This window comes from Thunnus maccoyii, chromosome 12 (assembly GCF_910596095.1).
Source record: "Thunnus maccoyii chromosome 12, fThuMac1.1, whole genome shotgun sequence".
In the NCBI taxonomy this organism is placed as follows: Eukaryota; Metazoa; Chordata; class Actinopteri; order Scombriformes; family Scombridae; genus Thunnus; species Thunnus maccoyii.
Genome location: NC_056544.1, coordinates 3926498 through 3942770, shown reverse-complemented (window position 1 = coordinate 3942770; position 16273 = coordinate 3926498). Strand labels below are relative to the sequence as shown.

The window sequence follows — 16273 nt, the reverse complement described above, 5'->3', positions numbered from 1 at the left end:
GGGGGGAATAGAGTGTGGAGGAGGTAAGAAATGAGGTGAATGGGGGAGGGGAACTCTGTAGCGGTAGAAGTTGGCTTGGGTGTTTTTCTGCACCGCATGGAAGCAACAAGCAAACCTCCCCCACCTCCTCCCTGTCCCGTCCTCTGATACAGCCTACACACACTCATTCATGCATGCTTAGATCCACCCACCTTCACCCTCTCACTCAGGCAGATCTTGAGTGTCGGGTTGGCCATCCAGTCCCTCAAATGTTTGTGTTCACACACCTATGGAGTCCTCAGTTTTTCTGATTTTTTTTTTTTTTTTTTTTTTTTTTTTTTACATACAAATATGGCTGTTTTTATTAATAATAAATTGAGCTTGTTGTATGCATGTTTATTTTGCTTATGCGATCAATACACACAGAGGTTAAAAAGGTAGCAGGTGCCTAACTCCTCATCTTAGCACATCTGCCAGGCCTGACTGAGTAGTTTAAACTGTTTAGTGAGTGACCGACTAGTGTTCAGAAAAGCTATCTTGCCTGTTGGCTGGCTGGATGGCAGCTGCTGCCGTTCAAACAGAGTTGCATCTGCTGGGTCCTTTTGTTCTTACACACACACATACACACACACACTCAATGACTCCCGAGTGTGTGTTGGAAAAGAAAGAAGTTCTTTTGTTTGGTAGTAAAATGGAGGTGGGGGAGGGGTTTGGGGGGATGAAGTGTGTGTTTTGGGGTATCTGAATGTGTGTGTTTTTTTTTTTTTTTTGTTTTGTTTTGTTTTTTTCTCAATGGGTGCATATTTTTTCAGGGGTGGTTACAACTGATTAACTTTCTAAACATGTAAGTTAATCCGCTGCACCTCCTCTCAGCAGCTAATAAGGCTGCTGAAATGTTTAAATTAGCTTGACGCACCATCTGATCAGGACTGAGTGCTTTGGAGAAACTATATACTTGGGATTTTGCTGACCGATATCATCAAATTGTGATAATTTCCTATGAAGGGCTGTATTGGTGACATATCTTGTTTTATTACTAAGCATAACCACAAACCTTTGGACTGATTGTATCTACATGAAATGTAGCCCAACCAGTGAGATACCGACGCAGTGTCTTGTTGTCTGTTGCTAAGGTCCTCTCAGGATTTTTAACCACTTGATTTGAGAAAATTCAAGTAACCATTTGGTGATAAAGCAAGTTACTCCATAAGCTATAGACAATGTAATAGGTTTTGTATATAACTAATGAATCCTTATAATTGTACTATTGACTTATAGCTGCTAACTTGATTTCCATTGTTTTGGGGGTAGACACTCTGAGCCATGAGTGCTGAGTGTCGAGCTGGCACACTGAGTGTTTTTCCATGACACAGCATGGCAAAGTAAAATAAATAGTTAACCTGTTGGAGATGTGCTGGTCATCTGCAGCTCCTCATCAAACATCATCATCACTGTGACCATTTCTGCTTGTACTATTCCTCCCTGCATTATTTCTAACTGATCTGCTGAACAGAGAGCCCTGAATATCTCCATATCCTGTTGTGTCGATTAATTTTTAGCGCCGCTAATGAAGCTCTGCTAATTAAGTTTGGAACACATATCATTTCCCTGTAAATTCTTCACAATAAAAGTCCCATTATTTAGTAATTTAAAAGCTTTTCATATGAAGCAATAAAGCAGGAAATGTTGGGTTTGTATCAGGGGTAACTTAACAGGACTCTGATACAGTTCCCCCTTGGCAGGCTTCCGGAAAGTTGGCCAATCAGAACAAAGCGGATTCATTGGAAGGGGAGCCTTAAAGAGACAGGGGCTAAGACTGCTTGTTAGAGACAGAGGCTGAACTGAGGCACTGCATAAAGGGCCAGTATAAGATAAATAACAAGTTTTTTGAACTGTGAATAATGCAAAGCTACTCTAGTGGAGTCCCAGAATAAAAATATAGAGCTTATCGTTAACTATCTGTATGAAAACACTATCACTATTCAAACATCACCGCCAATACTGCTGATATAAATATACATGATATCCATATACATCAACCAAAGAGAATTGTTATTCAGAGTGTCATGGTTCTGTGCATGCCACTATTGGTAAAGCACACACTATTTTTGCTCAGGCAATATGCCTGTAGGTAAACTTAGCATATTGCTACATTTTCAGCAAGAAATTTGCCATAACAGATTTACCAGTTACCTTTTCAGCCCCTTAGTTACAAAAGAATGCTTAAATGTGGTCAAATTAAAGGCCCCATGAAATGTAAGTTAGAGCATCTTTAGCCTCTGCACATTTGCCATTGAAACGGAATATTTGAGCTGTGTACAGTTACAAGGGGCATTTAAAGCAAATCCTTTGCATTTGATTGGACCGCTAAAAAGTGGGTGAGGCTTTTAGAGTTTAGACCAATACAGAGCTGCAGAGAAAAATGAGCCACAGAAGACTGTTGGCTCCACACACCTCTTCACCTGTTGTAAGATCAGGAGGGAAAGATGAATGAATTAGACCTCAGCCTTAATGTTTTGGAAATGAAAGTTTTTGCCTACTGATATCCATACACACATCTCTTCCTATCTCTCTTCATATTGCTCTGTCATCCACTACGACACACAGAAAGTGAAGTGTGGTTTTATGTGATGGGTGTGGCTAGCTACTTGCCCAAAGTCACATTTGATGATCTTTTGAGGATGAACTTTTATGAAGATGGATTTTTGTAAACGCCCCTGAGTGCAGGATGAGTCATCATACATTTGAAACCATTTTACCGGAAGAGAGAAGACAGGGATTTCGATGTAAAAATACTCTGATACTGATTTTTACACATATTTGGCAAGCGATAAATGAACAATTAACACAGGGACACTGAATTAAAACTGGGAAAATGTCTTCATTTCATGGGGCCTTTAACAGTAAATGCTGCTTGTTTCATCTCATTGGTAGCAGATGCCCTGTAATGCATGAGCAGACCTGGGAAATTGCGGACAGTTACAGAAATATTCAGATGCAGAAACAGTTATCAAGGAGCTTTCAGAGCAGCTCTTCATTTGCAGCACACAGCAGCCTTTTGCTCTCATGTGTACCTGCACTAATTCCAGTGTTTCTCTTTCTTCCTCCCCCTCCTTCGTCTCTGTTCTGTTCTTTATCTTCCCCTCCCTCTGTCTCTCCAGGGACTTGAATGAGGACCATGGAGTAACAAGCTTCAAATTAGCAGCTAGCTGATTAGCTTCTCACTGCACAGCACACCTCCCTCCATCCAGTCCCCTCCATCTGTGGGCCCTCCACCCAGCCATGGCGGACCCAGGGATGTTGAGTTTATTCGGGGACGATGCAGGGCTGTTCTCAGATGGATTAGATGGTTTAGGAGACTGCTTTCCTCAGCCGCCTGCCCCTGGCCAGTCCAACCCTCTACCCCAGCAGACTAATCCCTCCCTTAACCATGAGCACCAGGGGAACAGGGGTTACCACCAGGGGATGCTCCATGGTGCTGGATCTGGCCCAGCGCAGCCTAAATTGGGGCAAATGTATGACCATGGCCCCTATGCAGGCTATGATCAACCTGGTGCTCCTGGAGGACGAATGATGGCCCAGAATGGTCCTAGCCAGGGCCCGCCAAATGTTACCGCAGCCATGAATGGCATGGCTTCCCACTACCATAATAACCCAGCTAGTTCTAGCAACCCCCACCATGGGTACCCAGGCGATGCTGGGGGAGGAGCGGGTGGGGGTGGCGTTTGGGGCCAACAACAGCAGCAGAGCAGACCAGCTTATCAGCAGCCTCCAACACAACCAGGGGGAGCCCCCAACCAGATGGGAGGCTACCAGATGTCTCAAGGCAACTATGGCGGGATGCAGGGACCACCTACACCCAATGCAGCTCGCATGAACCAACACTACCCTCCACAGAGTATGGCACCCCCTTCTGCTCAGGACCCATCTCACTACCTGGGACATGTAGGAATGGGGGGAGCCCAAATGAGAAACCCTCAGCCCCAGCCACAACCCCAGGGCTACCCTAACATGGGCCACACACCCCGATACCCACACTCCCCCTCCCGACAGCCTCCACACCCCCACCAGCACCAACAGGGCATGGCAGGGTTTGGGGGTGGCCAGTACCCTGGCTATCAGGCCCAGTATGGAGCCATGGGATCTGGGATTGGCCAGGGTGCTAATGCTAACGTCAGTGCTAACACCAGCCAGGCTATGGGACCAGGGCAGCTTGGCCAGAGGTTTAACCAGGGATCAGGCCCAGCCACTGGGCAACAGGGGCAGCGATACCCCCCTGGACCAACACACCAACCCCATCAGACCCGTTCTGCCCCGATGCAGCAGCAGGCAGGGCAGCAGGGCCAGCCTATGCACCCCCTCAACCATCCCCAGAATCTACCCCAGCCCCAAAGCCAGCCCCAGTCCCACCTTGCCCCCCCAGCTCAGGGATCCTACCCCTCCCCCTCATCCATGTCCCCCATGCGGGTTTTGGGAACCCCAACCCCTCCTCCCCAGCAGGGCAGACCCCCTAGCGCAGGACTAGCTGGGCCCACAGAGGTTGCAGGGTACACAGCCCTGCAGACTCCACCCAATACTATCACCCATCCTCAGCGAACTCCCCAAACCCCTCTTTCTGCCCAACACCCCCAACACCAGCAGGCCCACAACATGCCCCCCAATGCAGGGCAGATGTACCCTGGCATGGGGCCGCAGCGTGGTCCACAAATGGGCCCAAATAGGCCTCAGCTCCAGCCACCGCAAGGTAAGCTCAGGACAGTTGGTTGCTCACTTTATTTTCATCAAATCAGGCATTTTATAAACTTTCGACATTTGCTGTTCTCCATATCCTACATGTAGCATGTAAACAAACACAGAACAGGACAGTTATTGTAACTATGGATTAGACAGATGGTTGTGTACACGACATCTGCATGTCGCATCCAGTGTGTTTTTTTTTTTCTTTTCTGCTGTATGTTTATAGCAGTGGAAATATGGACAGAGTGTATTTCAGACCTACCAAACTTTGCACATATTATTAGAAAATGTTTTAGTCCTTGTGTGTCCCTTTATTGTTTGTTGCTATTTTTATTTTCTTTTTATACTGAGCGGGTTTCAATGGCATATTTGTTCTACTCGTTCCATAAAATTAACTAACTGCAGCTAGTTACTGTGTCCACTGTTGCATTGTATCTTCTTTGATAGTTCCGGGCATTGAAACACTGAAAAACACTGAAAAAGAAAATTGGCATTGGCTTTTAGAAGCTTGGTGAGGAAAACACATGGCCGTTGGCGTCATACACTCAGACAATAACGATCCTGTTGTCCTGTCACTGTTTCTGCTCCCAGGGCCTCACGAAGGCCCAGTAAGCCAGGGGGGAGACCAGCGTCTGCTCCAGGCCCAGCAGCAAGCCTCTCGAAGTGGGCAGCCCGCTCCCATGGGTTTCCAGGGTCCGCCTGTCAGTCAGCACGGAGCCCCGCCTCCGAACCAGGGCTTAGTACCACCCACCCAGAACGCTCAGACGCAGCACACACACCTGCCCCCGCACCCCCACCACCTGCAGAGCACGCCCCCTCCCCCCAACCAGGCCTCCCACCCATGGGCGCCTCCCGCCTCCCACCCGCTCTCCTCACCCCCTCTCACCCCACAGAAAGTGCCTCATGTTCAGGTGAGTATCCGTCAAACAAACGCTTTGATGTGGCAGCAACGCTCTGTGTGTGAGAAAGATCAAGACTATATGCATTTGTTTTCATGTGAATGTTTATTTTCATGTGGGTGGGGGAATGTGTGTGTTTGGAGTGTAAGGGAAGTGTGCTGTGTGTGTGTGTGCAAAAATGTGTGTGTACATGACATTTGAGAACACAGCAGCACATCGGGCACTGGTTCAGTGGGGTTTTGTGTGTGTGTGTGTGTGTGTGTGTGTGTGTGTGTCTGTTCATATCACTGTGTGTTTCTTGCCTTTTGTGTCTTCTGCTGTCGGCCTTGTGTGTGGTTGTTTCCGTGTGTGTGTGTGTCTGTGTGTGGGGAAATGGATTTTTGCAGCTGTTTGTTTCCTGTGAGCTGCATATCCTGAGACACGTGCGCAATACACACACACACACAAACACACACGCACACACACACACAGAGGCGCCACCAGCATAATCTCTCCTCCCTCTTGCTCCCACAGCACCCCCTCCTCTTTAGAGGAAACCTCCCTTCCTGTCTCTCCCTCCTCCCCGTCTCCTCTCTTTCCGCTCTCTCTCTCTCTCTCTCCCTGTCTCTCTCTCTGTTTGTCTTATCCATTTCAGGGGTGTCATCTCTTAGCTAATGTTGTGTAGCCGGATGTTCAGAGAGACAGACAGTTTTGGAAAAGAGGGAGACAGTGAGGAAGAAAAAAAAGCTGGGTGGGTGATTAAGAGATTGGGGGAGGGGGAGAACTCTTAAGAGGAAAGAAGTGGGAAAACAAGCAAAGATCTCAAGAGAGGGAGTCCAGGATCTCTAGCGAAGGAGACAAGGAGAAAGGGAGGGCTGGTGGGAAGAGGTTAGCAGTTCTCAATGGCAACCTCCATGTTTGTGTGTGTGTGTGAGCGTGCACTGTCGCCGCTGCTTGCGTCACGTGCCCCTGGCTTCCATTAGCTTGTTTTGTTGCTCAAAGCCCCCTTTCTCCACTGACCCATTCACACACAATAGCAGCCCTGTGGCCACACACACACACACACACACACACACACACACAGATCCCGTCCCCCTTTTCTCTTCCATTCTCGTTCACACTACTCTCCTCTCCTCGCTTAACACCCCCCACCCCACCCCCAAGCCTGCATGGCTGCGTTTTGTGGTTGACATTTCAGCCGTCACACTTAATTTATCCAGCACTCCTGACCTAGATGCCAGGTTGACTGGTGAGCCCCGCTCCTCGCCTGGGCGCGCTGCATGCGCCATCCTGACTCTAGCTTCAGGCCGGCAGCCCCCGTCGCTACACACACACAGTCACTCTCTCACTCCAACACACACACACACACCAACCGTGTGGCTTGGGTTAGTGTGGTCTGGAATGGGATGGCAAATGTGCCCGGGCAAATAGGATAGCCTAGCTAACAGAGTACTCGGAGTGGTGTGTGTCTGCGGCGCAGGAAAGGAGTTCTTTCTGTGCCTCATGATGCACTTGTTAGAAAGACGGACACACACACACACACCCACACACACCCACCCCAAGCCGGTCAGTCAGTCATGATGACTGTATGTCTGGTACTCTAAGCTCCATCTGTTCAGTAAGCATGGTTATTACACATGCACACACACACATGCGCGTGCCTTCGTCAGCAGCTCAAGGTCACAGCTCCGGCAGAGTGCTGCGCTGTGACCTTTATTCTACATCACACACACACACACGCACGCACACACAGTGTTGCGTGCAGCACTCTAGTTGACATATAACATGCCTGTCTCGCCCCTCCCCCGCTCATGCACGCTGTCAGGGAGCTGCTATACCATCCAGCTCGCCGCCGTTCTGCAGCTTCTAGGAAATGCCTCCCTAATGTTTAAGTTGTATCATTCCTTGTTTGTGCAGATTTCTCCTCTTTATCTCCCGTTTTTGCTCAGGTTTAGCCCAGTTGGTCTACCTGTCCGTCAGCGGATAGAAACGACATGTCCTCAGTCCTGTCAGGTCGATGGAAATATAAAATAAAGTGATCATCACTTTTTAGAGAACCACAGCAGATCAGTTCAGCCGCATTCCTTGCTGTGAAAGACGACACACTTCATCATCCTTTTAGGACATATTATACGAGCACCAATGTGGTCACCTTGCCAAGCTAGTTTTTCAGCAAGCTGATTCATCTTGGTTTTGGTGGCTGAGTGATTTTTATAGAAAACCCACCTCACCTGCCTGAAGAGCTGAGGCATGCAACTGCTGCTGCTACTGCTGCTGCTGCTGCTGCAGTGTCTGAACAAAGACGAGGCGCTTCCTTCCGTGCATGCATCCCCGAATGATACTTTGACACTTAATCAAAGAGAGATGACATGTTCACTCTTACTTGAACTTTATATAGGATATATCTGAGCTTTCAAAATTGATTAAGAAAATGATGATGGAATTCATCCTATCAAGTGATCAATTGTTGACCTCCTCTTAGACTTAAATGGAGATTTTATTGTGCTACAGTGATAAGTATCAAAGTAAAACTTGACCTGTATATGTACTGTATAGCTAAAGTGCACTTGTGGAGCACTTGTCAGGCCTAGGGGAGTGAGATAGTGACAAAATGAAAGCAGTAAATTTAAAGAAACGATTGTGGACATTTGTTAAAGTTAAAGGACAGCTAGGAAACATGCTACCACGCCACTCCGCCTCTGTGATGTTCTTTAATTCCATTGTAGTTACGGGCAGAGATGCCAGTTCTCCTCACATTCATGCTCTAAACCAGAGATGGATTTCAAGAAATGAGGGATTTGTCAAGAAACATGCTCTTCAATTAAGCTTATCAACCCCTGAAAAATGGTGTTGGGGCCTACTTGTGTCATTGCACGCTCAGTATCCATCAACCTATGACTGAACAAAGCTGGTGTTCAAAAGTGTAGCCAAGCTTCACAAAGGACGGCAGTGATGCAGTAAATTGTAATCTACTGCACAAATGATCTCATACATTTGAGGAAGTCCATTTAAAATTACAGATCATTTACTGGCAGCACGGTAATGCATGAACTTTGAACTTCTGCATGGCAACATGGAGTATTTATATCTGTTACTTTTTTTTTTTTTTTTTTAACATAAGAATCACAAAGTTACCGTTTATTGCAGCCAGTGCTCAAAATAAAGGTGTTTTTTTGCTTTCAACACACATGGTTTGTTACTTGAATAATATTACCAGAAACAGATTCTTATAAAATCAGATCATTGATAAGAAACGTGGGTCTTGCATCAGAGTGTGTACACAGTAGGAAGTGGCAAAACAAACATAGGTCTGAAAATAGGTCTGGTCTTCCTTTTATAATAAATGACTGTGTGGCTAACTATACAGTTACCTGCTGAATGAGGGGAGGCAATGAGCAGCTGTCAGTTTGGGATAGGTGGAGGAATGGATGCATAGAGCAAGGAGAGAAGCTGAACGATGACAAAAGGATTTCCTTTCACACCATCCTCAGGGGTCTTAAGTGTTTCTGCCCGGTAGAGTTAACCCTCTGTCTCCTCCTTCAGCCTCTTCACTCCCCCCTTTCCTCCTCCTCCTATCCTGCCTCTATCCTCCGAGAGATGAAACTCAACACCCTTCATCTCCTCTCCAGTCCAGCACATTAGCCGCGCAGCCGTTCTGTCAAGTTCTTTACGGATCTTTTTTATTAAAGTCACTTTATCAGTGAGATTATCACAACCTGTTTTGATAGTGGAACGACGATATTTGTCCGTTCTTGATGAAGCACTGGATTCAAACCAGTGAGCTAAATTTGCCCTGAAGAACAGTCGACCTGACGCAGGACTTGGGCGTGTGTGAGATTGTTTGTGTATACACTGTGTGTGTGTGTGTGTGTGTCTCCATTGTCATTCGTGTGATTGATTATCTGGGAAGCTTGGCAGGAGGACAGATTTATCTCTTGGCACCGTGTCTCCCCCCCCCATCTCTCTCTCTCTCTCTCTCTCTCTTTCTCTCTTTCTCCCTCTCTCTTTCTTTCCCTCTGTGATTGTCTCTCTCACTCTCTCCATCTCTGTCTCCCCTAGCTGTCTCTCCCCCCACCCCCCCATTTGTGTGTCTAAATGGCTCAGTTTACGTGTGTGTCAGCAGGTGTTTGTGTGCATGCGTGCAGAGGTTTGTGTGATGCGTGACCTTGCAGCAGTTTTGTGTGTGTGTGTATGTGTGCATTAGCATTCTCCTGACGCAAGTGGACTTTAAGTGATAGCACCCCAACTCTTTTTTCCTCCACCATGTGAACACAACCACGCTATACTAAACGTGTGTGTGTGTGTGTGTACACAGAGGGGAGCTGCTGCCGTGGCATTTTGCTATAAACTTGCTGATGCTCTCACACACCTTGTTGACACACTTTGACACACGCAGAAGTGCACACGTGCGTTACACATGCACATACACACACTCTCCAAGGCATACTCTCTCCCTCTCTCTCGTATGACACACACACACACACTCCCTCGCTGCGCCTTTTTGAAGTATGGAGATAATTTATTCGTGTCATGATGCCTGATTTCCCATCTGCTACTGGGACCCTGAGCAGCTGGAGAGAGAGAGAAAGAGGGAGGGAGGGAGGGATGGAAAAGAGGGAGAGGGAGGAGAGGCAGCTGGAGAGGCTCCCAACAGCTGGTAACCAGTTTCCTGTCACAGAAAGCTTACTTGGGAGCAATGAGGAGGAGGAAGTGGAGGGAGAAGGAGAAAGGAGAGGGGATTTAGTCTGCAGGAGAGCAAAGGAGGAGGAAAAATGAGGTGTCAGCCAGTTTGTTTACTAAGGTTAGCATGCTGGAGCAGCAGGCAGGAGGGGGGAGGAAACTGTAGCAACAGGGAGTCCTGAAGAGAGGAGAGGGAGGAGATGGTAGCCATGTGCATTGCATTGATGGATGGATGGATGGATCCCCTCTTCACACTCTCTCTGTAGTGTAGTGTACTCTGTAGTCCGCCATTACTGGCAAATTTAACCCCCACCCTGCAGAGAATATAGCGGTATTGACTGACAGGCTGGCATGGCTAAACTAGTGTTGAAGCAAAACACTAGCAGAAAGTGTGCACACTGATCTGTATTTGATGTGACCTACTTTAGAGCCAGAACAATTAATTGACAGAAATAGAAAATTAATCAGTTTGATTGTCAAGTAAATGTTTGGTTTTTTTTTTAGCAAAAATGTCAAAAATGATCTGGTTCCGGCTCGTCCACTCTGAATCTTTTTTTGTTTGTTGTTGTTTTTTGCTTTAACAGTATCTGTTGGGCTCTTGGTCGAACAAAACAAGAAATTTATGACATTTTGTAGACCGATTTATTAATAAATCCACAAAAAATCGCTAGGTTAATTAATAAAGAAAATCGTTATTAGCAGCCCTAATTTAGCCTTAGTTTAGTTATTTGTTTTCAAACCAAAATGTAGGTCTTCAAATAATGATTTTCACTGTTGATTAGTCTGTTGGTTGATTTCGCGATTAATTGATCAATTGTTGAGTCTATGAAAACTCATAAAACAATGAAAAATGCCAATCACAACTTCCCAGAGCCCAAGATGACATCTCCAAACAAACAACTTGCTCTGTCTGACCAACAGTCCAAATATATTCCCTTAATAATCAGATCAAATGCAGCAGCAAATTGTCAGATTTAAGCAGCAGCAACCAGTGTACGTTCAACATTTTTGCAGGTTATTTATTATATTTGATTACCAGCATTGGCTCAGTGACTTTTCTGTCCAGTGACTAATCATTTCAGCAGTAGAAATATGAGATGACTTGTCTGTTTTCATGCTTTCTGCGCTGCTACTTGGCCAACACTGGCTGCACAAACTTTAATGTGTTTTACAGTGTTTGTGCACAAACCTCATTTAATTTTCATTATTCATTAGATAAGGAAACATTTTCTTTTTTAAGCGTGATTTTTAAATTTGCTGAATAACTGAAATTAACTGATATGTTTCTCCCTCGCCCCCCCCCCAGCATTCCCCCACGGACCCGTCAGGCGATGCCTCAATGATGGTTCCTGACAGGCCGACAGTTGGAGCTGGTGCCCCTGGCCAGCCTATCAGCACAGAGCAGCCCAGCGACCAGGAGACCAAGCCAAAAAAGAAGAAAAAGAAGAAAGCAAAAGCGGTGGACGGAGAAGAAGAAGAGGGAGGGAGAAAGACGGCAAGAGACGGAGGAGATGAAGACGTAAAGTCAGAATTTCCCGGCACAGGAAGTGATGCGGGCGAACAGGTCGCTGGCACAGGAATTGTAGAGGGAAGTTCGCCACCGTTGGAGGAGAAGAAAAAGCGGAAAAAGAAACCAAAGGAGAAGGCAGAGGGCAAGGAGCCCAAAGAGCCCAAGACCCCGAAAACGCCCAAAACACCCAAAACACCCAAGACCCCCAAAGAGCCCAAGGAGCCCAAGGAGAAGAAAGCCAAGAGCTCCACGCCCAAAACCAAGACCCCCAAGAAAACCAGGTAGGAGCAGCATTTACACACACCTACGCGTATGTTTGTGTGGACCGAAGCTCCACACAACATGTGTCAACTACCAGATCAAAGTTAAACTTCCACAGCAGCTGGTGTTAACATTGATGCCCACAGAACCATAAAGTCCTAAAGACACATTTGGCCCCGTAGCCACTAAGTGGAAGTGTGATGTTTTCAGTTCCACATGTACGCACGTTGAAACAGAAATGAATCAAACAAGACACAGGCAGCTATCTGTTGATGTCGACTGTGTCTGTACAATTTCTTATAAATATTCCAAAGGTGTAAGCTGTTTGGTACAGCAAAGACATTCTTTCAAATTGTACTTTTCAATGTCAGCTACTGAAAGACTTCAATAAACATACACGCTAGCTTGTACAAAAAAGACAAACACACACACAGGATCCATCACTCATGTGACCAACCAGGGGGAACAGAAAAGGTCACAACCTCTGAGCTGCGACACAGCCGGCTGCCACAGAGTGTGTGTGTGCGTGTGTGCGTGTGAGTTAGTGATCACAGGGCTTAGTGAAGCATTGAGCTAGTGGTGCTACAGACAGATCTGAAGATCAATCACATTTTCTTCTATAGATACTGATCAACAGGGTTAAAACTACCGTCAGCTTAGTTTTGAAGGTCAGGTGGAAAGTAACATGTATTCAGTCAGCACATTGTCTGCTAACCTACTGGAAATGACTTTTTTTTTACAAGAATTGACAACATTACCATTACACATAATGTATCACCCTCAAATTCCAGTTTGCAGTCTCTGAATGAGTCAAGGACGCTTTTGCCATTTGGCAATATCATCACCATGATGTGTAAAGATCCAGAAATCACCCGTCAAATCAGTGCGTCCACTTGTGTGAGCTTCCCTACTCTCTCTGACACTCAGTCCCAAGCCCATCGCTTCCTACAGAAGATGTGAATCTTTCAAACAGCTCACAGAATTTATAGTTTCACTTTACTAAAAAAAAAAACACATTTCCTAAAACAGCTGGTCACTGTAGTTTTTAGTCAGTGTTCCTCAAACAGGAGAAAACGGTGCATTTGTTGGGGACTATTTTCAGCTGTGGATTAATCGATACTTTGTGCTCTAGTGTGTATTTCTGGCAGCAATACGGTGTGTGTGTGTGTGTGAGTCATGAAGTGGTAATGAAGGAATTGATGTGTTTTTAACAGTTTTTGGACAACTATGCTCTGCAGCACAGAGGAATAAGATATATCAGACTTTGGAAACACACACAGTACTTGTTAGTAGATGGATTCATTGGTTTTGGGCTTTTTATGAGATTTGTTGACTATTAAACACCGTTTCCTCCATTCAGTTATATGTATTTATAGTCTATATCAAGCAGATAGAGAGATCAAATGAGTTCAATCTTCAGCATGTTATAGTAGGTGTTTTGAAAGTCTAGCACTTCACAGCAGATGTCAATATGATTTGGTTTCACTTTGTTTACACTGAGCTCTCTGGTGTTTTTCTCTCATTTCTCATTTCTCTCTCTCTCTTTTGACTTTTCTGGGCAGCACATGTTGAAGTCCTACAAGTATTTTCTGTAGCTGCGATGTGCAGCGTCTCTCCTGATGCCAGTGTTTGCTCACTTCTCCTCCTGCACAGTGTGTCAGATCAGGGGAAAAAAAAGGGATGCCAGCATTTGCGTATGAGAGATTCAGAGGTGCTTTCATTGTGAAGGTGGAAACTTGATCGGACGGAGGAATGTGTCAGGACGGCCCCCATCTCTCTCTCTCTCTCTCTCTCTCTCTCTCTCTCTCTCTCTCTCTCTCTCTCTCTCTCACCCTCACCCAGCCCACAGTCCCCCACCACCACCCCCCCCCCCCCCCCCCCTCTCTCTCTCTCTCTTTCCTCTCGGCCCCTTTTATCCCAAGGAAGAGGGAGGGCCAAAGCAGCAGGCAGGGGTCAGCGCTGGGGGAGGTGTGTGTGTGTGTGTGTGTATGCATGCATCGGCCACTGGAAAAGAGACGGGGGTGGGGAATTGAGGGGGGGGGGACCTGGAGTGAGTGTGTGAGGCTGTGAGGGGGCAGGCGTTTTGTGTGTGTGTGTGTGTTGGGGGGGAGGGGTCGTTAGTAATCTTTGTGGCAGAAAATGGCGTCTAATGATAATGAAGGCCATGCTGCTGACCACTCCACAACCACAACTCTGTGTGTGTGTGTGTGTGTGTGTGTGTGTGTGTGAGTGAGGGCAGAGGAAATGTGGGGGTGGGGGAGTCCTCTCTCAGCCCTATGTATGTATATGTGTGTGTGTGTGTGTGTGTGTGTTGGTAAACTAGCTCTTATCTGTTGTCAGGCTTTCCTCCATCTTGAGTGGCGGCCTGCAGCAGCTCCCAGGTTAATTTAGCATAATAATGGCTGCCGGCCATTCACTGCTACTCTAAAATGGTGGACCGCTGCAATCACCCAACTATCTTCTCTTTTATTCTTTTTCCCCTCCCTCCAGTTCCACCTCTTCCTGCTGAAGAGGAGCGTATCCTTTCATCTTTTCCCCTCCACCGCCCTCTCCAGCTTTCACTCTTACCTGAATGAAGCCCAGGGTTGTAGAGTGAAGTCTTTTTTTTTTTTCTTTTTGTTTTCTCATGTTGTCTTTTACAATACAAGGAAGAAAAAAAAAAAAGGCAACATTAAATGTCTATATTTTTGAATGAAGTTTAGCCTGGCTCTCATGAAGTTCAGCTCTTCCATTAGTCATGAACCATTAGTCATGCTTCATTCCCATCAGAAAGTGATTCAGGGCGTCTGCACGTCTTTATGGAGAGTTTGTTCTTAACGACGTTGTATCGTATCAAGTCCATGCATTTAAATGTTGCTTTAGTTGGAAAGTGTAGTTTTTCCTCTTCTGCTTATTTAAAATTCATGCTTGATTTTAAGTGTTGAAGCTTTAAAACCAACTCGGCCAAAAACTTCTCTCCGGGTGTAGAGAAAATCCTCTTCAAGGGCCACTTACACACGTTCCATTGCATTTTTTGAGGATTTGTGCAAGATTTCCACTAGTGGGTGGAGAAATGAGGCCCCAAAGCTCAAAGAGTTTTTCATGTGGCCCATACTACGCTACAGTGTGTTTTTCTTTCTGTGCTCAGTCTGTTTGCATCTCTCTATGAACAAATAAACCACCACAGACCAGAATGAAACCTTCACTTAATCGCTGTAACCAGAACGCAGTGCAGTACTGTTAACCATTGGAATAGTCTGATTTATGTGATACTCAGACCATGGACCATGTTGATGGGACACTCTGAGCTTCAGTACTGTCATGTTGTTAGTGTAAAAACTTGTATCTTTTCCATTCTTTCTCACATTTTCATCTTGGATGAACGTATATTGAGATTTTGCCATTAAGTTGTAGCTTTAGGCTCCACCTGAGCTGGTTTTATTAGCCTTTCATTCTTACAATAGCTGAATCTGCACCAGCAGCTACTGGTTGTTGCTTTTTGCACCTTCAACTTGGATGCACAGCTAACATGCTGGATTTACTTTTGCTACTGAAGAAATATCTGCTTCATTTTGGTTTATATAGTTAAAACATGCCTGTAGTTTGTGCAGGCCATGCTTGTTTTTTAACGGATAAACAGACGATAAATAGAAATCTCATGACTAGTAGTTTAAGTTATCCAGTAAGGTGTGTGTGTGTGCGTGTGTGTGTGTGTGTGTGCGTGTGTGCAATGGGTGAGACGGAGAGAATCAGGTGGTTTACTTGTCCAGTCAGCTCACTCCTCTCCTTTGACCTTGCTTTCTTTATCCATCCCTCTCGCTCACACTCCCTCTCTCTCTCTCTCTATCTCTGTGTCTACCTCTCTCTGAGGAAGTACATCTATAAATAACCCAGCTCTCAGCTGCCACACCCTTCCCTCAGTGTATGTGTGTGTGTGTGTGTGTAAGGGTGATTTGTTTGCAGTACACACAAAGAAGTCAGACATGCATGCAGGCACCTTGTTTTGTGCACGTCTGCAGATGTATGTATGTGTGTGTGTGTGTGCGTGCAACACTTTCTGGACACACATACAGGTGATGTGCGTTTTGCCTTCAGGCTGCTTCTGTTGGTTTTTGTTACCATGGGTGGAGTGTGTGTGTGTTGGTTCAGTAGTATGACTTATCACGGCAGCAGGTGTCCCTTACACCCCACCATTACCCAGTCTTTGTCTTCCTCTCTACTCCAGCCCCATATTTTACCCCGCTGCTCT

At 46.0% G+C, this 16273-nt stretch overlaps 1 protein-coding gene across 1 annotated transcript in view; it reads left to right on the top strand.

Moving 5' to 3' along the window:
* Nucleotides 1-16273, top strand: part of chd7 (chromodomain helicase DNA binding protein 7) — a 73794-nt gene that overhangs the window by 18559 nt on the left and 38962 nt on the right. The window contains exons 2-4 of the mRNA XM_042428027.1: nt 3141-4723; nt 5308-5627; nt 11581-12065. Of these exons, the coding sequence (XP_042283961.1) occupies nt 3262-4723; nt 5308-5627; nt 11581-12065 (2267 nt within the window). The 5' untranslated portion in view covers nt 3141-3261. The remainder of the gene's footprint in view (nt 1-3140; nt 4724-5307; nt 5628-11580; nt 12066-16273) is intronic.